The following is a 27,694-nucleotide window of genomic DNA, read 5'->3' as shown; positions in this document are numbered from 1 at the left end:
TCATTCTGTGCCCCACTCTGGAAGTCATCTGTGTCATCTGTGAAATGTATCGTCTTTAACTGTTTCTTTGTGTTTTTATAGATATTTATGACAATAATGTCTGAGCATTTAGATACATACTCATATGTAAGCAACAACGATAATAGTATCAGTTAATTGCATCGCAGGCATTTTCTTTTTTTAGGGCCGCATCTGCAGTTTGTGGAAGATCCCAGGCTTGGGGCAGAATCACAGCTGCAGCTGCGGGCCTATGTCACAGCCACAGCAACACAGGATCCAAGCCACCTCTGTGACCTATGCCGCAACTTGTGGCAATGCTGGATCCTTAACCCACTGAGCGAGGCCAGGGATGGAACCTACATCCTCACGGACACTTACGTCAAGTTCTTAACCCGATGAGCCAGAACAGGAACTCCAAGGCAACATGTTCTTAAGGTTTTGACAGCTGCTGCCAAACTGTTCTCCAAAAAGCCTTCACCGGTTTGCCCTCCTGCCAGCACAGCAGTATTTCAGAGTGCCCGTCCCCTGCGTCTCTGCCAACCTGGATCATAGCAGTCGTTGGAAATCTTGCCATTCTGATTGTCGAAAAATGATCTCTTTCAGTTTGCCTTTCCTTAATTTTTAATGATAAGTTTATTGACCCCCTGTGGTGGATTGGCCTGAAAAAAACCTTTGGACAGATCTTTTAGCTTTTGCAGTGAGGGACTGTCTGCCTTCTGCTCATACTTTTTTTTTTTAAAGCTTTGCTGAGCTACAGTGCACAAAGTTGTAGGATATTTAGGGTGTACATTGTGATTTGATGCACATAACTTTGTGAAAGGATCCCTTTCATTGGGGTAATTAACTCATTTCTCGCCTCCCATATTTACCCATCTTTTGGAGAGAACCTTTAAGTTCTCCTAAGTCTTAGCAAATTTCAGTTATGAAATACTGTGTTCTCAACTGGCCTTACCACGTTTGCTTATACTTTTTAAAAAAAGACTCAAAAATAGCTGCTGAGGAGACCCTCCTGCCTTTCCTTAGGACAGCTCCAGAAAGAAACGAGACAGAGATGATAACTCCATTGTCGGATCCGATTTTGAGCCTTGGGCCAGCAAACGAGGAGAAATCCTTGCCCGGTACACGACCACGGAAAAGCTCTCCATCGTGAGTACCACTACACTCCTCGCAGCGTCCACTTTGCATTTAGTAGGAATTTTTGGTCTTCTTTTTTGCTGCAGCCATGGCATATGGAAGTTCCCAGGCCAGGGACCGAATCCCAGCTGCAGCTCTGACCTACACCACAGCTGTGGCAATGCCGGATGCTTAACCTGCTGCGTTGGGTCAGGGATTGAGCCTGTGCCACTGCACGGACTCAAGCTGCTGCACTCAGATTCTTCTTCTTCTTCTTCTTTTTTGTTTTTTAATTTTGCTTTTTAGGGCCGAACCTGTGGCACATGGAGGTTCCCAGGCTAGGGTTTGAATTGGAGCTGCAGCTGCCAGCCTGCACCGTAGCCCCAGCAATGCCAGATCTGAGCCATGTCTGCGACCTACACCGTAGCTCATGGCAATGCTGGATCCTTAACCCACTGAATGAGGCTAGGGATCAAACGCACATCCTCATGGATACTAGTCGGGTTTCTTTCCGCCAGGCCACAACGGGAACTCCACCAGTCAGGTTCTTAACCCACTGCGCCATAGCAGGAACTCCAGTAATGTCTTTTGCTATGATTCTGCACCTAATTCCAGTATATAGGTTTTCTCCCCCTGACTAAGCCATCCTCCAACACTAGCTGGGTGTCCTGTAATTCAGCTCAATCCTGCTACTGTCACCTGGAGAAAGCATCTGATCCCACGGGTTAAGGGCTCAGTCCCCCAGGACTGCACCCCTGCCCCTCAGATGCCAGTCCCAAATCCAGGTTGTTACTTTACTTCTGAACAACTTAGTACAAATCAGAGGTTCCCATAGCCCCCTCCTTGGGTTCGGTTAATTTCCCAGAGTGGCTCACAGAACCCAAAAACCAGTGGACTCACTAGATTCCTGGCTTATTGCAAAGGAGATTAAAGATAGTAACGGATGTGAACCAGCAGCCAGATGAAGAGATGCGCAGGGTGAAGTCCTGAACAAAGACACGGCAGCACGCGGATGTGTTCCCGTCCCCTAGCCTGCAAGCTCTCTGAACCGTGTCCTTTTGGGTTTTTCTGGAGGCTTCAGTACATAGACAGGAGTATTAAACTGCTGGCCACTGACGGTGAATTCAATCTCCAGCCCTTCTCCCTTTCTGGGAAATCAGGGAGGTGGGGCTGAAACCCTCTAAGATGTGGTTGGTTCCCCTGACAACCAGCCCCCAGGCTCAGGAGCTTCCAAAACGAAACCTAAGACTCCTGGATCCCTCTCCTCACTTAGGAAATTTCAAGGGTTTGGGGAGCTGCTCAGTGTCCTCCTGTGCACCGGACAGCCCCGACCAGAGAACTTTCCATCCTGTAATGTCAGTGTTATTGAGGTTGTGAAACCCTGATTTAGAGTAAGCTAAATGTTCTTGTGTGCCACCATTGTCCTCAAACTTTTGCTATTTATTCTCTCACATTAATTAAGAGTCCTGAAATGAGTACAAATTTGAATCTCTGGAGTTTCTAGTGAGCTGTATTTTCTTCCTTTGAATAAATATTTCTATTTTTCGTTTGGTTATGTAAATGGCTTCGTTGGAGAATGATGGGTCATCTTGTCTTAGTGCTACTTGAATAATAATTTAAGTATTTTACAAGTTTTTACTGGTCATAGAATCCAGTCAGTTTTAAAAAATACTAATACTTTTTTTTTTTTTTTTTTGACTCTGCAGAATCTTTTTATGGGATCTGAAAAAGGTGAGTTTTTGTTATTGTTACTATCTCTCTCTTTTTTTTTTTTTTTTTGTCTTTTTGGGGCCGTACCTGCGGCATATGGAGGTTCCCAGGCTAGGGGTCGAATTGGAGCTGTAGCTGCTGACCTGCACCACAGCCATAGCAACACTGGATCCGAGCCATGTCTGTGACCTACACCACAGCTCACAGCAACACCGGATTCTTAACCCACTGAGTGAGGGCCAGGGATCAAACCCTCATTCTCATGGATAATAGTCAGATTTGTTTCCACTGTGCCACAACGGGAGCTCCTGCGTGTATCTTTCTGAATTATGTTTTTTCCCCAGGTATATGCCCTGCAGCGGGCTTGCTAGAACATATGGTAGTTCTGTATTTCGTTTGCTAAGGAACCTCCGTACTATTCTCTATAGTGGTTGCACCAATTTACATTCCCACCGACAGGGTAGGAGGGTTCCTTTTTTTCCACACCCTCTCCAGCATCAAATGTCAAGGGGCCTCTCTGAGGCTGGCCTGCCGCACTCCCATGGGCAGCTCCTGAGCAGAAATGTTTTTGATGGAACTGTGGTTACATCAGGATGTTGCTAGCAAAATCTCAGAGTTTTCTATAATGAAGTTTTTCCCTGGCCTCTTTATTCCCGATGAAGTGGAGAGATTGCCTTCCTTTGGGGGCCTTGGTGACAGAGGAAAGCCACCTATGTGACCTGAATCCATTCTGTTTAGGCAAAGCTGGTACTGCCGCATCTGCAATGTCAGAGAAAGTTCGGACCAGGCTGGAGGAGCTGGATGACTTCGAGGAGGTGAGCAATTGCTGAGCACAGCGATGAGTGGTGCTTCCACTGCTTCTGCCAAGCGAGGTCCCTCTCAGTGGCTGTGTGTTGTGTTCAGTCCTCCGAGGCACCTGCTGACTCAGAGAAAGATGCCAGTGGTGCGGTTGGCCGAGCTCACAGGAACCCGCCGCTGGCTGGTTTTCTGAAGGCGCTTTTCTCACCGTGATGCCTGAGCAAATCTGGGGCATCTGGGGACAGGTCGAACTGTGGGAGCCAACTGGAGCCATCTCCCACGTGGTATAAAATGATCACATCTGCTACAGAATCTTTTAATTAGCCTGCCTGTACTTTTAAAGAACATGACTCATTTACCAACTCATAAAAATTTGCAAATTGAACAGATGAATCCAGATTGCTGGCTTCTCCTACATCCCATCTGATAACTGTGGGCCCACATTCTTGCTTTTAACCTGGGTGTGCACCGTTAGCTTACCTGGCCCAGTTCACTCATAGACCTTACTAGCCTGGCCCTTGGCGACAGGTGAGTTTGCAGCCTCTGAAGTATCACTTGGAGAAGCAGCGCAGCGGCGGGTAAGAAGGCAGACTCTGGAGCCAGACTGCCTGGGTTTGAATCGTGGATCTACCATCTGTGGGGCAAGGTGCTCAAGAGCTTGGGCTCTGTGCGTCAGTTTATTTATCTGTAAGCAGGGGGGTGGGGTGGGCGGGGGGTGGTGCTACCTAGTCCATGCCTCTTAGGGTTGTTACAGGGGATTAGAGGAGTTAATGTATGTGAAGTGACTAGACCTCACCCAGCCCATGGTACATGCTTTGCAAGTGTTAGCTGCTGTCATTGTCACAATTCTGAGTCTACAGGCCTTAGATGGACTGCTTATTCACAGGGTGCCCTTGGGCATTCATCTGACTATACCTTTTCATTTCATCTTACAATGGGGACAAAGAATACTGCTCACAGCAGCAGATGGCTGCCCCATGGCTTCCAGGTTAATGTAGCATGTCAGGATAAGGTTAGGTTGTGCTGCGGTAACAAATGAACCCCCATATCTCAGTGGCTTTACATAACAAGTGTTCATTTCTTTTTTTTTTTTTTTTTTTTGTCTTTTTGTCTTTTTTTTTGTTGTTGTTGTTGTTGTTATTGTTGCTATTTCTTGGGCCGCTCCCGCGGCATATGGAGGTTCCCAGGCTAGGGGTTGAATCGGAGCTATAGCCACCGGCCTACGCCAGAGCCATAGCAACGCGGGATCCGAGCCGCATCTGCAACCTACACCACAGCTCACGGCAACGCCGGATCGTTAACCCACTGAGCAAGGGCAGGGACCGAACCCGCAACCTCATGGTTCCTAGTCGGATTCGTTAACCACTGTGCCACGACGGGAACTCCCACAAGTGTTCATTTCTTCCTTGCATTACTCGTCCAGTGTAGGTGACGGACGCACCACCATCTCAAGGTGCTGCCATCCCAATAGATGGCTTCTAGGGTCGTCACCGTAGAGCAGAAGAAGGGCTCACTTTCATGGCCTCAGCTCAGAAGGGACCCATGCTGCTGTGCTCGAAGCCCATTTGTCCAAATTAGTCACGTAGCTCCTCCTACAGCGGAGGGGCAGGGAGGATCCTATCTCACAGTGCAAGTGAGCAGTTGGGATCGGTCCAGGTTTCCTGAATCTCCTTATATTTATTTAATCAAGAGTTCTTCCAGCAGTCCCACTCCTGGGCATATATCCAGAGAAAACTCTAATTTGAAAAGATACATGCACCCCAATATTTGGCAGCACTATTCACAATAGCTAAGTCTCGGAACCAACCTAAATGTCTGTCAACAGATGAATGGATATGTGTATGTATGTATACACACACACTCAACTATTACTCAGCCTTAAAAAAGAATGAAATAATGTCATTTGTAGCAATATAGATGGCCCTAGAGATTATCATGCTAAGTGAAGTAAGTCAAAGACAAATATCATATGATATCACTTATATGTGGAACCTAAAATATGATACAAATGGAGTTCCCGTCGTGGCTCAGTGGTCAACGAATCCGACTAAGAAACATGAGGTTGTGGGTTCGATCCCTGGCCTTGTTCAGTGGGTTAGGGATCTGGCGTTGCCGTGAGCTGTGGTATAGATCACAGATGTGGCTCAGATCCCGTGTTGCTGTGGCTCTGGTGTAGGCCAGCAGCTGTAGCTCCAATTCCACCCCTAGCCTGGGAACATCCATATGCTGCGGGAGCAGCCCTAGAAATGGCAAAAAGACAAAAATAAATAAATAAAAATAAAATAAAGTAAAATATGATACAAATGAACTTATTTATAAAACAAACAGCCTCACAGACATAGAAAACAAATTATGGTTACCAAAGAGCGGAGGAGGAATAAATTGGGAGTTTGGAATTAGCAGATACAAACTGCTGTATATAAAATAGATAAACAACAAAGCCTCCTGTAGAGCATAGGGAACTATATTCAATATCTTGTAATAAACTATAATGGAAAAAATATGAAAAAGAATGTATTCGCATATGTACAACCAAGTCACTTTGCTGTACACCAAAAACCAACACAGCGTTGTAAATCAACTATATTTCAGTTAAAAAAAAAAAAAGCTCTTTGCTTTGGATTCCAGGGAACAGTCATATGAAAAAAATATTTGGTGGAGTTCCTGTTGTGGCTCAGTGGTAACGAACCTGAGTAGTGTCTATGAGGAAACAGGTTCAATCCCTGGCCTCGATCAGCGGGTTAAGGATCCGGCACTGCCTCCAGCTGTGTTATAGGTTGCAGGTGTGACTTGGATATGGCTTTGCTGTGGCTGTGGTGTAGGTCAGCACCTGCAGCTCCAATTCAACTCCTAGCCTGGGAATTTTTTAGGTGCGGACCTAAAAAGCAAAAAAAAGATTTGGTTCCTGGCCTCCTCATGTGGGTTAGCATGACCCTCACTCCTGTGAACTGTGTAAACAGCTTCTTAACAATAGCCAAGGATTAATGCGCATGTACTGTGTGCCAGGGTGGTGTTGGGTCTTTACGTCTGTTGTCATTTCATCCATGTGATGACCTTGCCCTCTTCTGCCATGGGTTTTTGCTGTGGTCTGTTCTCTGTTCTGCATGCTCTCCCCCTGTCTAGTTAACTCCCTCCATTTCCTGGTTAACACCCGTCCACCCCTGAGAGTTTGTCTCAAGCATCACTTCCTTCAGGAGACCATTCTTTGTTTGTTTGTTTGTTTGTTTTTGTCTTTTTGCTATTTCTTGGGCTGATCCCGTGGCATATGGAGATTCCCAGGCTAGGGGTCCAATCAGAGCTGTAGCCGCTGGCCTACACCAGAGCCACAGCAACTCAGGATCCAAGCCACATCTGCAACCTACACCACAGCTCACGGCAATGCCAGATCGTTAACCCACTGAGCAAGGGCAGGGACCGAACCCGCAACCTCATGGTTCCTAGTCGGATTCGTTAACCCCTGCGCCACAACGGGAACTCCAGGAGACCATTCTTGACCACCTGTCTAGAGTCCATTCTGAGATGCGTCTTTTACCCAACATTTGAATATCCCTGAAATTGGGCTGCATCTAGGAGTTCCCATCATAGCTCAGCGGTAGCAGGCCCGCCTAGTATCCATGAGGATTCAGGTTTGATCCTTGGCCTCTCTCAGTGGGTTAAGGATTTCGTGTTGCCGTGAGCTGTGGTGTAGGTTGAAGATGCGGCTTGGATCCCACATGGCTGTGGCTGTGGCTGGCAGCTGCAGCTCCGATTGGACCCCTAGCCTGGGAACTTGATATGCGGCAAACGTGGGCTTAAAAAGACCAAAAAATAGTTGGGCTGTGTCTCTCAATTGGTGCATGTCCGCGATCAGTGTCTTTTCTTCCTTAGTGGTACATAAAACTGTTGTGCTCTTACAGTGTGCCTCTCAGATTCTGAGAACTTGGATGTGTGTTTTCGTAGAATTGTTTTCCCCAAGCGTGTGTCTCAGTTTTGTGTGAATGTCCATCTTGTCCTCCGTCCCTCAAACTCCATTAGGGCTGAAATGCTGTCTCTTTGCTCAGCCTGGTGTCTGGAGCATCTGGTATACCACCTTGCCCGGCACACCGCACACCCCGGGGATGGCTGAATGAGGTCAATCATGTCATCACCATTCACCCGTGAGCCTCAGGGAGGAAAGCAGCTCACCTAGAATCAACCAGAAAGCCGCTGAGCTGGGGGTGGCGCAGGTCTGACATGTGTTCCAGGCCAGTCTCTCAGTCACTGCACTGAGCCCATCTTGGCAGCAAACTCAGAGAACCTTTTGATCACAGGACAAAACTATCAGTCGTGGTCAGGGTATGAGGGCGACTTAGAGACCGAAACTCGGCTCATAGTCTCTGTTGTTCAGGGTGGGCGGGCGTCCCGCAGTGTGTGTTATCCCTGCGCCTTTATCCTTCTCCTTTCTGCCCACAGGGATCCCAGAAGGAGCTGTTGAATTTGACTCAACAGGATTATGTGAACCGCATTGAGGAGCTCAACCAGTCGCTGAAGGACGCCTGGGCCTCGGACCAGAAAGTGAAGGCTCTAAAAATAGTCATCCAGGTCAGGTCGAGTGCCTTTTTTTTTTTTCTTCCCCCCCCAGAATTTCCTTTGTAAAACTCCTTTGTGGATAATTAGGGTTTTCAGAGGCCTGCCTTCAGGGTCTTACCCTAATTTTTTTCATCTGTTCTATTTTCACTTACGTCCTCGGCAAGGCTATGATTATGAATCAGTGTGTTTATGAGACATCTAATCCCAGGGCCACCATGTATAGCTGCACAGGTTGTGCACTGTACACATCCGGGAAATTCACCCTCCGTTGGAGAATTAATGTCGTCTGGCTCGCCCCCCACCCCCCGCCACGAGTCGTGCAGTTCATTCGTCCTGTTACAGCGCCTGATGCGTCTATGATTTGTGTAGACTAAAGAGTGAGCGACTGTGTTTCGGGTTTCCTTGGCCAGATTTTTTTTTTATCTCGGAGACTAATGGTCGTGGTGTCTCTGACATGTGCATTTTGGGATCTTGGGCTGCATGATGATGTTTGGCAGAGAAAGCGGGTGTTACGGTGTGAGGAGAGGTATGTTTGTCGACTCCTCTTTGGTGGTGAATTTGTTGATGCAGGACCACGCTTGGATCCCAAGAGCAAGTTCTGTAGGGAAAACAGCTTGTCTCGCTTCTTGACTCTTAAGATCATCCTGTTTTGGCAAAACATACACAGAAGCACACTTCAGAGGAATAAGTGTGCATTCGGATTCCAGAGCAGGTTAATGTGTTTTCTGAACAGCCATTTTGGTTCAGAAGGACAGAGCTCATTCTTGTCTGTTGGCGCGGGAAGGCGACGTTTGTTTTCGAATCCTTTTCTCTGGAGAGAGGCTTAGCAGAGTCTGGGAGTCTTTACACTGGGTACTTGAAGTCTTTTATGGTGGCACTTTGTATGGCAGGTGCTATTTTTGGGGGGCCTTTTTTTTTTTTTTTTTTTTTTGGTGTTCATGACAGAGGCAAACCCCAGCCTGCTTCCCTTGCCGTGCGGTTGTTCGTCGACAAAGTAAATACTTCTCGAAGGATTCTCTCATCCTGCAGGCACGCGATGGAGGGTGCTTGCTGAGGGGCTCCAGTGAGCCAGTATCTCAACTAACAAGAGCTTCTTCAACATATTTTTGTTGGCACCATCTCTGCATAGAGTGTCATGGTCTAGAACGGTGACTTCTGAGAGTTTTACATCTGGAGGAGATTTGATTCATGTCTTCCCAAAGAAAATAACCATGAAAGTGTTTAATTAACTCCACATCTGGTGAAGAGTAACTATTTGACTTGTGGCACTTTAAAGACTGCCTTCTATTTTATTTTATTTTGTTTTATTTTGTTTATTTTTTGTCTTTTGTCCTTTTAGGGCTGCACCTGCGGCATATGGAGGTTCCCAGGCTAGGGGTGTAATCGGAGCTGTAGCTGCCGGCCCACACCACAGCCACAGCAACACCAGATCCCAGCCTCGTCTTCGACCTACACCACAGCTCACGGCAACGCAGGATCCTTAACCCACTGAGCGAGGCCAGGAATTGAACCCACAACCTCATGGTTCCCAGTTGGATTTGTTTCCTCTGCACCACAGCAGGAACTCCTTATTTTATTTTTTATTGTGATTTTTATTTTTTCCATTGTAGTTGATTTACCGTTTTCTAACAGTTTCTACTATACAGCAAGGTGACCCAGTCACACATACACATGTCCTTTTTCTCACCGTATCCTCCATCATGTTCCATCACAAGTGACTCGATACAGTTCCCTGTGCTATACAGCAGGATCGCATTGCTTCTCCACTCCAAATGCTATAGTTTGCATCCACTAACCCCAGACTCCCAGTCCATCCCACTCCCTCCCTCTCCCTCTTGGCAACCACAAGTCTGTTCTTCATGTCCATGAGTTTCTTTTCTGTGGAAAGGTTCGTTTGTGCCATATATTAGATTCCAGATATAAGTGATATCATATGGTATTTGTCTTTGTCTTTCTGACATTTCACTTAGTGTCAGAGTCTCTAGTTCCATTCATGTTGCTGCAAATGGCATTATTTTGTTCTTTTTAATGGCTGAGTAGTATTCCATTGTGTATATGTACCACATCTTCTTAATCCAGTCATCTGTCAATGGACATTTCGGTTGTTTCCATGTCTTGGCTATTGTGAATAGTGCTGCAATGAATACACAGGTGCATGTGTCTTTTTTAAGGAAAGTTTTGTCTGGATATATGCCCCGGAGTGGGATTGCTGGGTCATATGGTAGTTCTATGTATAATTTTCTAAGGTACCTCCATACTGTTCTCCATAGTGGTTGTAGCAATTTACATTCCCACCAACAGTGCAGGAGGGTTGCCTTTTCTCCACACCCTCTCCAGCATTTGTTATTTGTGGACTTATTAATGATGGCCATTCTCACAGGCGTGAAGTACCTCATAGTAGTTTTGATTTGCATTTCTCTAATAATCAGAGATATTGAGCATTTTTTGATGCGCTTGTTGGCCATCTGTATATCTTCTTTGTAGAAATGTCTATTCAAGTCTTTTGCCCATTTTTCCATTGGGTTATTGGCTTTTTTACTGTTGAGTTATATGAATTGTTTGTATATTTATTCTAGAGATTAAGCCCTTGTCATTTGCATCGTTTGAAACTATTTTCTCCCATTCTGTAAGTTGTCTTTTTGTTTTTTTTTAACGTTTTCCTTTGCTGTGAAAAAGCTTGTCAGTTTGATTAGGTCCCATTGGTTTATATTTGCTTTTATTTATTTCTGTTGCCTTGGGAGACTGACCTAAGAAAACATTTGTAGGGCTGATGTCAGAGAATGTTTTGCCTCTGTTCTCTTCTAGGAGTTTGATGGTATCTTGTTTTACGTTAAGTCTTTAAGCCATTTTGAGTTTATTTTTGTGCATGATGTGAGGATATGTACCAGTTTCATTGATTTACATGCAGCTGTCCAGTTTTCCCAGCACCACTTCCTGAAAAGACTGTCTTTCTCCCATTTTATAGTCTTTTTTTTTTTCTAGGGCCACACCTGTGGCATATGGAGGTTCCCAGGCTAGGGGTCCAATCGGAGCTACAGCTGCTGGCCTATATCACAGCAACAGCAGCATCAGATCCAAGCCGAGTCTGTGACCTACACCATGGCTCACGGCGACACCAGATCCTTAACCTATTGAGCGAGGCCAGGGATCGAACCTGCAACCTCATGGTTCTTCGTCAGATTCATTAACCACTGAGCCACGACAGGAACTCCCCATTTTATATTCTTGCCTCCTTGGTCGAAGATTAATTGACCGTAGGTGTCTGCGTTTTTTCCTGGCTTCTCTGTTCTGTTCCTTGGGTCCGTATGTCCGTTTTGGAACCAGTACCACACTGTAAAGACTGCCGTCTTTATCCAGAAACACTAGTCAAGGCACAGAGTATGGAGAAATGGGCCCGGTCCCCCTTATTTGCTCTGCAGTAAGGTTTTATTTCGTTTTGTGTTTTCATCTTCATTGAGAGATACTTTATGTATCCCCAAACCCAGCACTGTAAATGTATAATTCAGTGACTTTTAGCAAGTTTATAGAGTTTTGCAGCTATTTTACATGATTCAGTTTCAGCCCCAGAAAACCACTGATCTGCTTCCTCACTCTATGAATTTGCCTTTCCTGGACATTTCACATGTAATCTTTTGCATCTGGCTTCTTATCATTTTATGAGGTTCATATATGTTGCAATTTGAGTACTTTTAACATTTTTACTGCTGACAAATATGTCATTACATGCATAGCCACGTTTTATTTATCTGTTAACAAGTTGGTGGACGTTTAGTTTGTATCCATCCTGGCTGTTATGAATAATACTGCTGTGAACAATTGCATACAAGTCTTTATATGGACATATATTTTCATTTTTCTTGAATAGATTTTCTAGGAGTGGAATTGCTAAGCTAGATGGTAAGTTTATGTTTAACTTTTTGAGAAATGACCAAATTGCTTTCTAAAATGGCTACACCGGAGTTCCCACTGTGGCACAGCAGAAACAAGGAACCATGAGGTTGCAGGTTTGACCCCTGCCCTCGCTCAGTGAGTTAAGGATCTGGCGTTGCCATGAGCTGTGGTGTAGGTCACAGACGCAGCTCAGATCTCAGATCTGGCATTGCTGTGGCAGTGGTGTAGGCCGGCAGCTATAGCCCCGATTCGACCCCTAGCCTGGGAACCTCCATATGCCATGAGTGCGGCCCTAAAAAAAAAGATAAAATGGCTACACCATTTGTCTTCCCACCAGCAGTATATGAGAGTTCCAGTTCCTCCATATCTTTTTGATCACTCTTATTGTCCTTTTTTTTTTTTTTTAATGGCCACATCCACAACATATGGAAGGTCTTTGGCCAGGGATTTAATCCAAGCCACAGCTGCGACCTATGCCAGATCCTTTAACCCACTGTGCCACAGTGGGAACTCCTGTTGTCCATCTTTTTAATTATAGCCATCCTCAGGGGTTTGAAGTGGTATCTCATTGTTTTAATTTGTTGACTCATGATGTACCTACTGACTAATGATGCGGAGCATTTTTCATATGCTTATTGGCCATTTTTATATCATTTTTAGTGAACTGTCTATTCAAGGGTTGCCCGTTTAAAAAATCAGGTTATTTATCTTGTTGAGTTGGAACTCTTTATCCTTGATACAAGTTCTTAATCAGATACACAGTCTACATGTCTTTCTTCCTAGTTTCTGGCTTGTCTTTTTATTTTCATAATGGTATCCTTTGAAGTGTAAGAGTTTTTAATTTTATTGAAGCCCAGTTTATCAGTTTTCTCCTTTTGGGCTCATGTCTTTGTTTTTTTGTTTTTTGTTTTGTCTTTTTAGGGCTGAACCCGAGGCATCTGGAGGTTCTCAGGCTAGCAGTCGAATCAGACCTGAACTGCGTCCTCATGGATGCTAGTTGGGTTCGTTAACCCCTGAGCCATGACGGAAACTTCAGCTTGTGTGTTTGGAGTTGTCGCTAAGAACTCTGCGTAACTCAGGGTCACGAAATGTCTTTTTAAAACATTTCTATTGTAGTTGATTTATAACGTGTCAGTTCTGCTGCACAGCAAAGTGACCCATCATGCATGTATATACATTCCCTTTCTTGTATTATCTTCCATCATGGTCTCTCCCAAGAGACTGGGTATAGTTTCCTGTGCTGTACAGTGTGTATCCATTCTGAATTGTTTCTTGTTTGTGTAATATAAGCCTTTTAGTTTGTTTTTGCGTATGGATATCCCATTGTCTCAGCAGCATTTGTTGAAAAGACTTTTTCCCTGTTGAGTTATCTTGGCACCTTTGTCAAACGTCAGTTGGCCATAAATGGGAAGGTTGATTTCGGAACACTCAGGTCTATTCCAGGGATCTGTCAGTCTTTCCTTATGCCAGCACCACACCATCCCAGTTACTGTAGCTTTATGATAAGCGGTTTTTTTTTTTTTTTTTTTTTTTGTCTTTTTGCCACTTCTAGGGCTGCTCCTACAGCGTATGGAGGTTCCCAGGCTAGGGGTCGAATCGGAGCCGTAGCCGCTGGCCTGCGCCAGGGCCATAGCAACGCAGGATCCGAGCCTCGTCTGCAACCTACACCACAGCTCACGGCAACGCCGGATCCTTAACCCACTGAGCAAGGCCAGGGACCGAACCCGCAACCTCATGGTTCCTAGTCAGATTTGTTCAGCATTGCGCCACGATGGGAACTCCTATGATAAGTTTTGAAACTACGCGGTAGAGGCCTTTTCACTTTGTTCTTCTTGTGCAACATCATGGTGGCTCTTCTAGGTCCTTTGCATTTCCATATGCATCTTAGGATCACCTTGTCAATTTTTCCGCCACCAAAACAAAGCAAAACGACCTGCCGTGATTTTGCTAGGGATTGCCCTGACCCTACAGGTCAGTTGGAGGGATTTGCCTTCTTAACCACAGTTAACTACTGATGCGTAATTATGTATCGTTCACTCCGTCGCTGGGCATCTGGTTCTTTCCTTTTCCTTTTTCATTCTCATGAGCGGGGCTGCTGTGACCACGGGCCACATCCACTGTGACCGCATCCAGCGTTTCTCTGGATGAAGGCCTCTCCCCCAAAGTGGATTTGCTTAGTGTCGGGTGTGTGCCTCGTCTGCTTTTCCAGACGATGCCCAGCTATGTTCTACAGTAGCTGTGCCTGCCTGCCCTGTAGTAGCAGCGGGGGTGTGAGCGTCTGTGCTGTTCAGTGGCCTCCTAACATTTGGTATGAGCTGACTTTCTGTATTAATTTTCCCAATTTAGGAGGTATTAAAATCATGTTTTGTTACGGTTTTCATTTGTAGTTCCCCACGTACAGTAAGATTGAGCATCTTTTCACATGTTTCTTGGCCATCAGGATTTCTATTGCTGTAAAATGCCTTTTGTTGATTCCTTTTGCTCATTTTTCCATTCTATTATTTCTATCTTGCTTGTTGATTTTTAGGATTGAGGAAAAAAAAATGTATATTCTGGGGTTTGCCAGTGGCCTAGCAGGTTAAGGATCTGGCATTGTTCCTGCTGTGGCTCAGGTTGCTGCTGTGGCTGGGGTTCAGTCTCTGGCCCAGGAATTTCTGCATACTGTGAGTGCAGCCAAAAAATAAATAAAGAATTAAAAGAAATGCATTCTAGGCAGTAATTGTCCTTTACTTAGTGTGCTTCCTTCCTTCTTTCTTTCCATGCATTCGTTTATCCATCCAGGCATACTTTCTTAGTCCTCAACTCTAGGTTATCTTTTCATGTATCCATTTGCTTAGGTTCAAATTTGTGTTATTTAATTTCAGCCTAATTTTAAAAATTGCTGGTGTCCTTCTAGAATATCGCTGATTGGAAACACAAGAGAAATGATCCTGGGAGTTCCTGTCACAGCTCGGCAGGTTAAGAATCCTACTAGTATCCATGAGGGTGTGGGTCTGATCCCTGACCTTGCCCAGTGGGTTAAAGGCTGCGAGCTGCAGTGTAGTTCACAGAGGCAGCTCGGATCTCGCATTGCCATGGCTGTGGCATAGACCAGCAGCTGAAGCTCCAATTCAACCCCTGGTCTGGGGACTTCCCTATGCTGGGAGTGAGGCCCTAAAAAAACAACAAAAAAAAGCTTTTTTAGGAGTTTCACTGTGGGTAGGTTAATGATCCAGTTTATCTCTGGAGGTGCCAGATCAATCCCCAGCCTGGCACAGGGGTTGAGGATCTGGTGTTGTTGCAGCCGTGGCATTGGTCAAAGCTCCGGCTTAGATTCGATCCCTATCCTGGGAAGTTCCATATGCTGAGGGTGGGGCCAAAAAGGAAAAAAAAAAAAAAAGATGCTCCTTTAGTTTCTTTCTTCCAGTGTTAATAAGTTCCATAGCAAGTACTTCAGGCAGAGTAATTTATTTTTTTTATAATGATTTTTATTTTTTCCATCAGGCTGGTTTACAGTGTAGTGTCTGGTGTTCTGTACAGCAAAGTGACCCAGTCACACATACATAGATAACATTCTTTTTCTCATAGTCTCCTCCATCAGGCTCCATCGTAAGTGGCTAGATAATAGTTCCCAGTGCTATACAGCAGGATCTCATTGCTTACAGGAGGAGTAATTTATCAGTTGCTCAGGAAATGCTTATAACCATGGTTCTCAACCTTGGCTGCACATTTAGAATCACTTGAGACCTCTCGGAAAATTTGATGTCCGAGCCGTAGCCCAAAGAGCTGAATCAGAATCTCTGGGAGTGGGGCCCAGGCGCCATTATTTTCAAAAGCTCCCCTGATGGTTCCAAAGCTGAGAACCCTTGATTTGTAGAAATGCTTGTTCCATGCAGAGTGTGGTACAGATTGTGGTTCTCGCAACCCGGTGTGTCCTGGGCTTGCTTCAGTGTAGCAGTCACCTGGGGCCCTTGTTAAAAATACTGATTCCCTGGTGCCTCGACTGGGGTTTTCTGTTTTGTTTTTCTGTTTTTTTTTTTTTTTTTTTTTTTTTTTTTTACTGCCCCCCAGCATATGGAGTTCCCAGGCCAGGGATCAGATCTGAGCCAGAGTTGCAGCCTAAGCCACAGCTGTAGCAACACCAGATCCTTAACCCCACTCTGCTGGGCCAGGGATCCAACCTGCGTCCCAGCGCTGCAGAGATGCCACTGATCCCATTGCATAGCTGTGGACACTCCATGGCTGGGGGTTTTGACCAGTAGGTTTGAAGTGGCGCAGGGAATCTGTTTTTTTTTTTTTAATTTATTTTTTTGTTGTTGTTTTAGGGCCCCACCCACAGTATAGGGAGGTTCCCAGGCTAGGGGTCGAATTGGAGCTACAGCTGCCGGCTTACACCATAGCCGCAGCAACGCCAGATCTGAGCTGCATCTTTGACCTACACCCCAGCTCGTGGCAACATTGGCTCCTTAACCCACTGAGCAAGGCCAGGGATGGAACCTGAATCCTCATGGATCCCAGTCAGATTTGTTACCACTGAGCCACGATGGGAACTCCCAGAGTCTAATTTTTAATGTGTTACCTGATTTTTATTGGTTTATGAAACAGTACCAACGCTTTTAAAAAACAAAAAAAGTGGGATCTTCAAAATAGTGACTTAAAAGGTAGCTTCAATTTATAACATTATTAGGACCTGAACTGTGGATTAAGAAAAACTTCCGACTTCCTGTTATCTTTCTAAAATATATGTTCCGGGAGTTCCCATTGTGGCTCAGTGGTTAATGAACCCGACTAGCATCCATGAGGATGTGGGTCCAATCCCTGGCCTCGCTCAGTGAGTTAAGGATCTGGTGTTGCCATGAGCTGTGGTGTAGGTCACAGACCTGGCTCGGATCTCAAGTGGCTGTGGCTGTGGTGTAGGCCAGCGGCTGTAGCTCTGATGTGACTGCTAGCCTGGGAACCTCCATGTGCCCCGGGTGCAACCGTAAAAAGGCAAATGCACATACACACACACCCTATGTTCTGTGACACTGACGTGGGAGACAAAACAGTGCACAGGTGCTGGGAAGCCCCAGCTGGGTCCGACGTGAAGTCTTCTGTCTGAATTCTCTCTCCCTCTCAGCTCGCCAGTGGGGCTCCGGGTGGGACCTGGGGAGAGGCCCTAGGAGCCAAGAGCTGCGTCTGGTAAACAGTCTCTAGGATTCGGAGCTGTTTGTTTCTTTCCAGTCCTGAAGTCTCACGGGGTGGTTGTTTAAGTTGGAGCTCTCATAAAGAGCATGGGAACAACTCAAAGCAAGGTGTCAGGAAACGGAGTTCTGGGTACATCCAGATGCCACACTTGGTGTCAATGTCACTGTTTGAACAGCGCACAGCCCCCCCCCCCCGCCCGCCCCCAAATACCAGCAGGGCGGTAAGAGGATGTTTCACAAGTTAGACACGGTGTTTACCTTTAGTCATGTCACGCTCAGGAGAAACTTGATGCATCTTAGAATTTAGATGCTGGGGAACCAAGCCAAAGCGAAAACACGTGTCAGCCTACATCCTCGCAGGATGAACTTGCCAGCCAGGCTCTGCGTGTCGGAGGCACATACACACGAGGGACCCTTTCTCGGTGTCTAAGCAGTTCCTGGTTTTCTGGGCCATTTTTTCTCCCTGAGGTTCAGCCTTTGGGATGATACAAACATGGCAAGGTTACCTAGTTCCTTCTCTTGACTTAATGCATTTGTAAAGACTTCAGGGCTTGGCTTTGCATTCCTCAAAGTCGAGAGAGATGTTTGTTTCTGATTATACGAGATGACTTCATCTGGTGTTGAGGGCCATGCTCTGTGGCTGCAGCCTTCTGTTATGCGTCCCGAACACGTCGATGGCCCCCAGGAGGGAGTCATAGCAGAAGGATTGAGCAATTCCCTGCAAAGCCAGAATGTTCTCAGCATTGCAGAGTGTAGTTCCAGAGAAAAATGTAACTCTTTGACGCTTGTAATGTTTCCTTATGGAAGGAAATTTACGTGTGAGTATAAATAATAGATGCTGGCTTAAGAAACCCTGGAGATTTACTGATGGGTCATTTCACAAGAAAGAATGTTTAAACAGCAAGATCATCCTGAAATGGGGAGTGTCCGATGTGGCTCAGTGGTAAAAAACCTGACTAGTAACCATGAGGTTGTGGGTTCGATCCCTGGCGTTGCTCAGTGGGTTAAGGATCTCATGTTGTCGTGAGTTTTGGTGTAGGTCGCAGATCCTGCTCGGATCCCATGTGGATCCCGTGTGCCTGTGGTTGTGGGGTAGGCTGGCAGCTGTAGCTCCGATTGGACCCCTAGACTGGGAACCTCTATATGCCACAGGTGCAGCCCTAAAAAGGCCAAAAAAAAAAAAAAAGATCATTCTGAAATAAACCAGAGAAAGCAGAGACGGAGTCATCTGCAAGGACACTGGTTGACTTCCCTCGGTGACGAATGCTGACCCTAGTCTAGCCCCTTCTGGATAAGATTCCTCAGACGTGGCTTCCTGGGGTAGGTGGTTGTGTCTTTCCTTAGCAGGATCTGTTTCGAGCAGTCAGCTCCCTTTGTCAAAAGCACAGCAGGAGTTCCCATTGTGGCGCAGTGGAAATGAATCCGACTAGTGTCCAAGAGGATGCGGGTTCGATCCCCGGCCTCTCTCAGTGTGTTAAGGATCCAGTGTTGCCATGAGCTGTGGGGTAGGTTGCAGGTGAGGCTCAGATCTCACATTGCTGTGGCTGTAGTGTAGGCCAGCAGCTGTAGCTCCAGTTCGATGCCTAGCCTGGGACTTTCCATATGCCGTGGGTGCAGCCCTAAAAAGACAGAAAGCACAGCAGTTTTGCTTATCATTATATGTCTAGTGACTAATAGCAAGCTTGGCACAGGGTAAACACCCACACTTGTTTGTAGAAATCCTTGGTTTTCCAGGCCCGGAACATTCCAATTCAGTCAGACACGACAGAGTGATTTTTCTTTTCTCTTCTCTTTCTAGTGTTCAAAGCTTCTTTCGGACACAAGTGTCATTCAGTTCTATCCAAGCAAATTTGTTCTTATCACCGACATACTTGACACATTTGGTAAGTACTCATTCTATATATCTTAGATCTAAGAAGTACATTTGTTTTGCCAGAAGTTGGATGGTGGACTTGCTTTTTTTTTTTTTTTTTTTTTTTTTTTTTTTTGCTTTTTAGGGCCACACTTGTGGCATATAGAAGTTCCCAGGCCAGGAGTCCAATTGGAACTGCAGCTGCCTGCCACACCACAGTCACAGCCGTGCTGGATCTGAGCCACATCTGCGACCTGCATCACATCTTGCAGCAATGCCAGATCCTTAACCCCCTGAGCAAGGCCAGGGATTGAACCCTCATCCTCATGGATACTATGTCTGGTTCTTAACCTCCTGAGCCACAGTGGGAATTTCCCATCACCAAGTTCTTCAAATCAGCTTTTCCAGGATGTCCATTTTTCTGTCTTCACTGTTAAAACCTTAGTCCAAGCCACAGTCCTCTGCCACCTGGATGATGGCTGCAGCTCCTGTGAGGTCTTTGAGCATGATTGTGGCTTCCCCTGTCTCAAACCTCACCCCTCAGGCCTGGGGATCTTTGCGAGCCCAGCAGAGGGGTCCAGACTCACAAGAATAATCTGGAGCTGCTTGGAGAACAGGAGGTCTCCATGCTTCCTGGTGATGGTCAGTGGCTAGAACATTGTGGCATTAGCAGTTTGCCCAAACCGTGTAACCCGGAGGCAGTTAGCCGTGAGGTGCCCCCAAAGACCCAGGAAACAGTCTTGTTCGAAAACTGAACAGAGGAGATCAGAAGACCTTCACTGTCTTGCCAAGGAAGGACCAGGAGGCTCCCAACCTGGCAAGTCTCATCTGTAACCCACCGAAAGAGCTAATGTGTCAGAAAGCAGAATGAGAGGGAGCCATTTATTTCTGCACAGGAGGCCGGGGATCTGAGCATATTTGCTAGGACAAGTGAGAGAAAACCCGACTCCTATCAGTCTTTCGGAAAAGGGGGATATTAATTGGCTTCTGTTGAAAAGTCCAGGGGTAGGTTCTGGCTTCAGGTGCAGCTGGATGCAGGCATCCAACAGTATCTTCAGGACCTTGGCTTTTTCTACTACTTTTTCTGGAGTGGCTTTATTCTCAAGCTCCGCAAGGTGTCCTCAGCTTCTGTCAGCTTTGCTGCTAGGTGTTGCAGGACAAAGAAAGAACTTTTATCCAAGCTTTTCTGTCTTTCTTTTTTTTTTTTAGGGCCACATTCAAGGCATATGGAGGTTCCCAGACTAGGGGTCGAATCGGAGCTACAGCTGCTGGCCTACACCTCAGCCATAGCAACTCAGGCTCCAAGCCTCGTCTGCAACCTACACCACCGCTCATGGCAACGCTGGATTCCCCAACCCACTGAGTGAGACCAGGGATCAAACCTGCATCCTCATGGATACTAGTCGGATTCCTTTCCACTGTGCCATAGCGCGAACTCCTTTTAATCAAGCTTTTCAGCAGGAGTCCTGGAATTCTATCTCATTGGCCTGGCCTGGATCACACTCAGTCCCTGAGCCAGTTTGGGATCTGGGGGAATGACATAGGTGGTTTATCCAGACATGGGTTACCCCAAAGGAAAAGGGGTGCTGCTGTTGCCAGAAGAAAGGGGAGTGGGTACCACCTGGGCTCAAAAAAGCGATGTTCCAGCTAAACGATGGGCCCTTCGGGTTCAGATGACCTGGAGAGGGGGTGTCATGCATTGCTGGGAGCTGAGGATGTATCCGTAAATGGGACAGAAATCCCCACCTTTGGGACAGCAAGAGAGAATTCACAGAACAAATAAGTAAAACCGATTGTGTGTTAGACAAAAAAAAAAAAGCCAGACCAGAGCAGAGTGAGGAAGTGAGGGAAGTGGCAGGGGGTGGGCATGGGGCTGCACTTTTTTTTCTTAAATTTCTCAACGAATTTTATTACATTTATAGTTGTACAATGATCATCACAACCCGATTTTACATCATTTCCATCCCAAACCCCCAGCCCCTTTCCCCAGCCCCCAACCTGTCTCCTTTGGAAACCGTAAGTTTTTCAAAGCCTGTGAGTCAGTATCCGTTCTGCAAAGAAGTTCATTTTGTCCTTTTTTCAGATTCCACATGTAAGTGAGAGCACATGATGTTGGTGTCTCACTGTCTGACTTCACTTAGCATGATAATATCTGGGTCCGTCCGTGTTGCTGCAAATGCCGTTCTTTCGTTCTTTTTTTCTTTTCTTTCTTTTTTTTTTTTTTGGTCTTTTCTAGGGCCGTGCCTGCGGCATAGGGAGGTTCCCAGGCTAGGGCTCCAATCAGAGCTGTAGCCGCTGGCTTATACCACAGCTCACAGCAACACTGGATTCCTTAACCCACTGAGCAAGGCCAGGGATCGAACCTGCAACCTCATGGTTCCTAGTCGGATTCATTAGCCACTGAGCCATGACAGGAACTCCCCTCTTTCCTTTTAATAGCTGAGTAATATTCCATTGTGTATATGTACCACATCTTCTTGATCTGCTCCTCTGTTGATGGACATTTGGTTTGTTTCCATGTCTTGGCTATTGTGTATAGTGCTGCTGTGAACACTGAAGTACATGTGTCTTTTTGCGTCATGGTTTTCTCTGGATAGAGGCTCCAGAGCGGGATTGCTGGGGCTGCACTTTTAAATCGCATTTTCAGAGAAGGCCTGGGAAGTTGATGTGTGTGCAAGTACTTGAAGGGGGTGAGAGCTGAGTCACATGCTGGCATTGTGGGGCCAGGTTAGGATCTAGAAACAGCTGATGCAAAGACCCCAGGGGTGGGAGCAGGCCTGGCAGGAGAACCGAGAGGGCAGGGTGGCTGGAAGGTTGTGAGCAGGGGTGGGGGCGAGGGTGGTAGCCCAGGAGCTGCCATGGCCAGAGAGCCTGCTGGGTCGCAGAGGCCATGATAAGGACTTGGGCTTTGACCCTGAGGGTGTGAGGAGCCATGGCGGGGCGGGGGTGGGGGGAAGCAGAGAAGGTGCAAGTCCTGATTTTTTTTTGTTTTCTTTTTATGGCTGTACCTGCGGCTTGGAGATTCCCAGGCTAGGGGATAGAATCCGAGCTACACTGCTGGCCTATGCCACAGCCATGGCAACGTGGGATCCGAGCCTCATCTGTGACCCACACCACAGTTCACGGCCGCACCGGATCCCCAACCCACTGAGCGAGGCCAGGGATCGAACCTGGATCTTCATGGAGACTAGTTGGGTTCGTTACCACTAATGAACATGCCAGGAACTCCCTAATTTGGGTTTTAATGGGCTCCCAGTGGCTGCCTTGTTGAGACTAGACTGTAGCTTGAGGGCAGGGGAGGGACCTAGTTGGGAGGCCGATGTGAAAAATGAGGGTGGCCTGGACCCGGGGACGTGGTGGAGAAGCAGGAAGGGATCACGAGTGGATGGTGCATGAGGCTCTCAGAATAGACATCAAGTCACACAGCACCTGGGCCTCAGCTAATCCTCACACCCCACCTACCCCCAGGGGGCGAGGACTTCAACCATCGAGGGAGGCTGGTGGCTGTGGCCGGTTCTCCTGACAGTTCTGTTTCTCTTGGTGAGTTAACACCCTGGCCTTGTGGTTTCCCTCGCCAGCCTCCTGCCAGTTGGTTTTGCATGAGTCAGCATCCTAGAACTGACCCTAGCTCTGGGCTGCCAATGAGTCTGCCAGCCTGGCCGGATCAAGAGGTTAGCCTTGTGAGAATTGGGGGCATCCCTTCTGCCAGCCTCTGCACACCTCAGCCAGTCAGGCGCGGGTGTAGATGCCTGCCATCCTCGCTGTGTCCCGGCGGTGACCCAGGCTGGGAGTTGAGACTAACGGGGATAAACCCCCAGCAAATAATGTCCTTGGGCCTGACTCTGTCCTCGGAGCTCCTGTGATCTTCAGTCACACGGACCTCATCACGGCTCCACGAGGTAGGGTCTGTACTTGCCCCCTTTTCACAGGTGAGGAACCTGAGGCACAGGAAGTAAAGCAGCTTGCCCGGGTCCCCAGGGTAGTGAGGGGTGGAGCTGGAACTCGTTGAGTTCTCTCTCTGCAGGCAAAGCACCTGCTTTATTGCTGTTGAACTTGGCTCATGGGGGAACTTCTTTCCATGAAAACTGCAAATGTCAGTACCTCTGACCCATCAACTTCACCTCTGAGAATTCATCTCAGCAACCTGAGTGACCGTCCATAGGGGAGCAATGAAACAGATGACAGCATGTTGGAGAACTAGGAGGCCTCTGAGAAAGAGTGAGGATGGCCCGGGGTCCCATGCAGAAGGATCCCTGGGGTATGTCATCACGTGAAAAGCTCAAGGTGCAAGATCGCTGTAGAGGATGTCCTATTTTGTGTAAAAAAGGAGGCAAGAAATCATATACTCAGTTGTATTCACATGTATTTGCCTAAAGAAACATTGGAAAGATACGCAAGAAACTATCAAGAGTGGGACCCTCAGACAGTGGCTGGGGCTGTGATCTGGGTGGGACAGGCTGAGAGAGAAACATCATTCATTTCCTTCTGCAGCCGTGTAAAATTTTGAACAGTGGGCACACTCATAGCGCTCTTAGGGCTGCCCAGGTCTGGATCCGATGCAGGTAGCTCTTCCCAGGACTGCGAGGCAGCCTGTGTGCAGGTGCTCCAGGACACGTGGGGATGCTTTAGGGCTTGTGAGGAGTTTTCACCTTTTAAAAACAAAGTGGGAGTTCCTGTGGTGGCGCATCGGAAACGAATCTGACTAGGAACCTGAGGTTGCGGGTTTGATCCCTGGCCTCGCTCAGTGGGTTAAGGATCTGTCTTTGCCGTGAGCTGTGGTATAGGTTGCAGAAACCACTCAGATCTGGTGTTGCTGTGGCCATGGCCGTGGTCGTTGTGTAGACTGGCAGCTGCAGCTCCAATTGATCTGTAGCCTGGGAACCTTCATATGCTGTGGGTGCGGCCCTAAAAAAGCAAAATAAAATGAAATAAAAATGGAGCGAGACTGGCTTTGCATGGGTGGCAGCTTGGAGTGCTGAGGTCCATCGGGCGTGCGTCGCTGTTACTGCGCTCCGCAGGAGGGTGTGTCTGCAGGGGAGCAGGGGTTTGGTGGTCAAGGGTGGAGCCTCGTGTTGGGCAGGGATGTGGGGAGCGGCCCCGGGCATCTGTAGCACACAGGCATAGCTGCACTTTTGATGGGATTTCCCTGGAGGCAGCACAGGGCTGGGGCTCTGGTGTCTCCCCACCTTCATTCCTTGTCTCTCCTCCGCCAGGGTTGTGTGAACTTGAGCCTTGATTTCTTCCCTGGAGCAGTGGGCCTCACAGACCCTGCCTCTGGGGATTTCATGCGGAAGAATTCAGTGAGAGAATATGTAGGAAGCGTATGGTGTGTTCCTTGCAGGATCAGTGTAACCAACTTGGAACCGTGCCTGGCACAAAGGGCGGTGCTCCGAAAACATTAGCTGTTGTCATCGATCTATTTTAGGGTCCTTGATTTATAAGAAATTATCAAGAAGGGAAATAAATCTAGGATCAGGTATTATTTCTCAAAATAGTTGGCCACTGACTCAACAAAGAAAAATATCACCAAACTCCTTTGGTCAAAAATGATTCTCTAGGACTTCCCATCGTGTCGTGGCCCAGTGGTTCACGAACCTGACTAGTATCCTTGAGGATGCAGGTTCGATTCCTGGCCTTGCTCAGTGGATTAAGGATCCGTGAGCTGTGGTGTAGATCGCAGACATGGCTTGAATCCCACGAGCTGTGATGTAGGCTGGCAACTGCAGCTCGGATTCGACCCCTGGCCTGGGAACCTCCATGTGCCATGGGTGTGGCCCTAAAAAGACAAAAGACAAAGAAAAAAAAAAAAAAGATTCTTTAGTTAAAGGCGTCTTAGAATATGAAAGTGAAATATAGAAATTGTGTTTTCTCTTTTTAAAAACTAAAAAAAAAATTTTTGGCTGCGCCTGAGGCCCATGAAAATTCCTGGGCCAGAGATGAAACCCATGCCACAGTAGCAACCCAAGACACTGCAGTGAAAAGGCTGATCCTTACTCTGCTGAGCCACAAGGGAACTGTGGAGAAATTATGTTTTCCTGTTTTTTTTTTTTTTTTTTTTTGTCTTTTTGTTGTTGTTGTTGCTATTTCTTGGGCCGCTCCCGCGGCATATGGAGGTTCCCAGGCTAGGGGTCTAATTGGAGCTGTAGCCACCGGCCTACGCCAGAGCCACAGCAACACGGGATCCGAGCCGCGTCTGCAACCTACACCACAGCTCACGGCAACGCCGGATCATCAACCCACTGAGCAAGGGCAGGGACCGAACCCGCAACCTCATGGTTCCTAGTCGGATTCGTTAACCACTGCGCCACGACGGGAACTCCTTTTTTTTTTTTTTTTTTTTTTTGTCTTTTTGTTGTTGTTGTTGTTGCTATTTCTTGATTTTCCTGTTTTTTTAAAAGAGCTAGTTTTAGAGGAGCTCCCTTTGTGGCTTTGTGGTTAACGGGTCTGACTAGGATCCATGAGGATGCAGGTTCGATTTCTGGCCTTGCCCAGTGGGTTAAGGACTGACATTGCCATGAGCTGTGGTTTAGGTCACAAATGCGGCTCGGATCCTGCCTTGCTGTGGCTGTGGTGGGCACTTCTGTATGCTGCAGGTATGGCCCTAAAAAAGCAAAAAAAAAAAAAAAAAAAAAAAAAGCCAGTTTTAGAGAGATGGCACACTGAAGGAAGCAAAGATATTGCATTCTCTCTCACTTTTTTTTTTTTTTTTTTTTTGTCTTTTTAGGGCCACACCCGTGGCATTTGGAGGTTCCCAGGCCAGGGGTCTAATCGGAGCTGTTTCCGCCGCCTACACCACAGCCATAGCAACGCCAGATCTGAGTCGTGTCTGCGACCTACACCACAGCTCACGGCAACTCAGGATCCTTAACCCACTGAGTGAGGCCAGGGATCGAACCCACAACCTCATGGTTCCTAGTCGGATTAGTTTCTGCTGTGCCACCATGGGAACTCCAGACATTGCGTTCTTGTATGCCGGGTCCACACACCCTTGGGGGTGTGAGAAGTTAGTGACTTGCTGTGCTGTGTCATGGCCAAGGTAAACTGCCTGTCGTCCCAGTGCTGGGGGTTCTGGGGTCATCCCAGAGGAGGCCTCTTTCGGCAGCAGGTGTGGCTGCCATGGGGAGCCTGAGACTGCAGGTAACCAAACACTTCCTGCCAGGAGGACAAAGGCGAGTGGCTTTGAGAAACCGGGGCTTGATCCCTGAGGTTTCCTGGGAACCTCTAAATTGAATCCAGAGTTGGGGGCAGTAGTCCCGAAGCTCACCTGCACACCTGGGGGGCTTTGAGAACACTTCCGATGATCCGGCTGCACCCCAGACCATGTACACTGGACCCTCTGAGGGTAGACGTGGGCCTCAGTGCCCCAGGTGCTCTGAGTGTTTGGCCAAAGCTGAGAACCCCTGGTTTAGAAGGGAAGACGGAGGCTCTGGGCAGTTTCTAGAGATTCCCACTCCTGAGGTCATTTTTAGCGCAGAGACCCATGGTACGTACCTGCCTAAATCACTAGTTCTCACACTTGGAATTCCCTTTTGGTGAAGAAGGTTAAGGATCCGGTATTATCACTGCAGCAGCTCAGGTCATGGGTCTGATCCCTGGTCCAGGAACTTCCATATGCTGTGGGCACAGCCAAAGGAAAAAAAAAATAGTTCTCCCACACTTGAGCATATATAACAACTTCCTAGCAAGGTTATTCAAAATTTATATTTCTAGTCCTCGACCCCCAAAATATTCTTTTTTCACTGCCTCTGAGGTGGACCCCAGGAAGGAATATTTTTGGCAAGTGTCTTTAGGTGACTGTAATTGTAAGTAGCCCACGCTGCAGGAGGGCCTCTCTTAGCTTGACTGGCTTTCTCCATGGAAACCTGAATTCCGTCATTTCTATTTCTTTTTTTTTGCGGGCCGCACCCATGGCATATGGAAGTACCCAGGTTAGGGGTCAGATCAGAGCTACAGCTGCTGGCCAGCACCACAGCCACAGCCACAGCAATGCTGGATCTGAGCAGCGTCTGCAACCTACACCACAGTTCATGGCAACTGGAACCTTAGCCCACCGAGCGAGGCCAGGGATCAAACCCGAATTCTTATGGATGCTAGTCGGATTCATTTCCACTGTGCCACAACCAGAACTCCTGTCATTTCTTGATGAGGTCACTTTTCTGCCTCTCACAGAAAATAAAAGTCCCCTCTTTGAATTAAAAAACCTGAAATTGAGTCATGGCTACAACTTTGTCCCACTAGGTGGCAGCATACTGTCACCAGTTGGAGCTCATTTGGGCGAGGTCACCTGTGTGTCTCTAATTAACGCACATTAATTTAGGGTTTTTGCTCATGAGGAGCGTGAGGCTGACACCGTATGTCCTTTTCTCCCCAGGAAAGCTGGTGTACGAGCGAATCTTTTCCATGTGTGTGGATAACCGCAGCGTCTTACCAGGTAACGTCATAGCTGCTCCCTGGACTTGATTCCGCCCTAGAGTCAGGATTAGAAAGTTGTTTTTTTTTTTGGGTTTTTTTTTTTTTTTTTGTCTTTTTGCTATTTCTTGGGCCGCTCCCACGGCATATGGAGGTTCCCAGGCTAGGGGTCCAATCGGAGCTGTAGCCACCGGCCTACGCCAGAGCC

The 27,694-nt window shown here is 47.2% G+C and overlaps 1 protein-coding gene across 16 annotated transcripts in view; it reads left to right on the top strand.

The window, feature by feature from the left end:
- VPS35L (VPS35 endosomal protein sorting factor like) overlaps window positions 1-27,694 on the top strand; it is a 116,849-nt gene that overhangs the window by 10,461 nt on the left and 78,694 nt on the right. For all 16 annotated transcript variants that reach the window (XR_014840625.1, XR_014840624.1, XR_014840628.1 and 13 more), the window contains 6 exons: window positions 1,024-1,146; window positions 2,820-2,844; window positions 3,562-3,638; window positions 8,053-8,181; window positions 19,024-19,108; window positions 27,449-27,508. Coding sequence is in view for 8 of the 16 variants with exons in the window: in XM_021086527.2 (XP_020942186.2) it covers window positions 1,024-1,146; window positions 2,820-2,844; window positions 3,562-3,638; window positions 8,053-8,181; window positions 19,024-19,108; window positions 27,449-27,508 (499 nt within the window). In the remaining 8 variants the exon portion in view is untranslated. The remainder of the gene's footprint in view (window positions 1-1,023; window positions 1,147-2,819; window positions 2,845-3,561; window positions 3,639-8,052; window positions 8,182-19,023; window positions 19,109-27,448; window positions 27,509-27,694) is intronic.

The sequence above is a fragment of the Sus scrofa genome, chromosome 3, assembly GCF_054392235.1.
Source record: "Sus scrofa isolate SSC_HxYL_T2T_F1_AM1 chromosome 3, Sscrofa_HxYL_maternal_Yorkshire_Landrace_v2.0, whole genome shotgun sequence".
NCBI classification, from domain to species: Eukaryota; Metazoa; Chordata; class Mammalia; order Artiodactyla; family Suidae; genus Sus; species Sus scrofa.
This window is presented reverse-complemented; position numbering and strand designations above follow the sequence as displayed.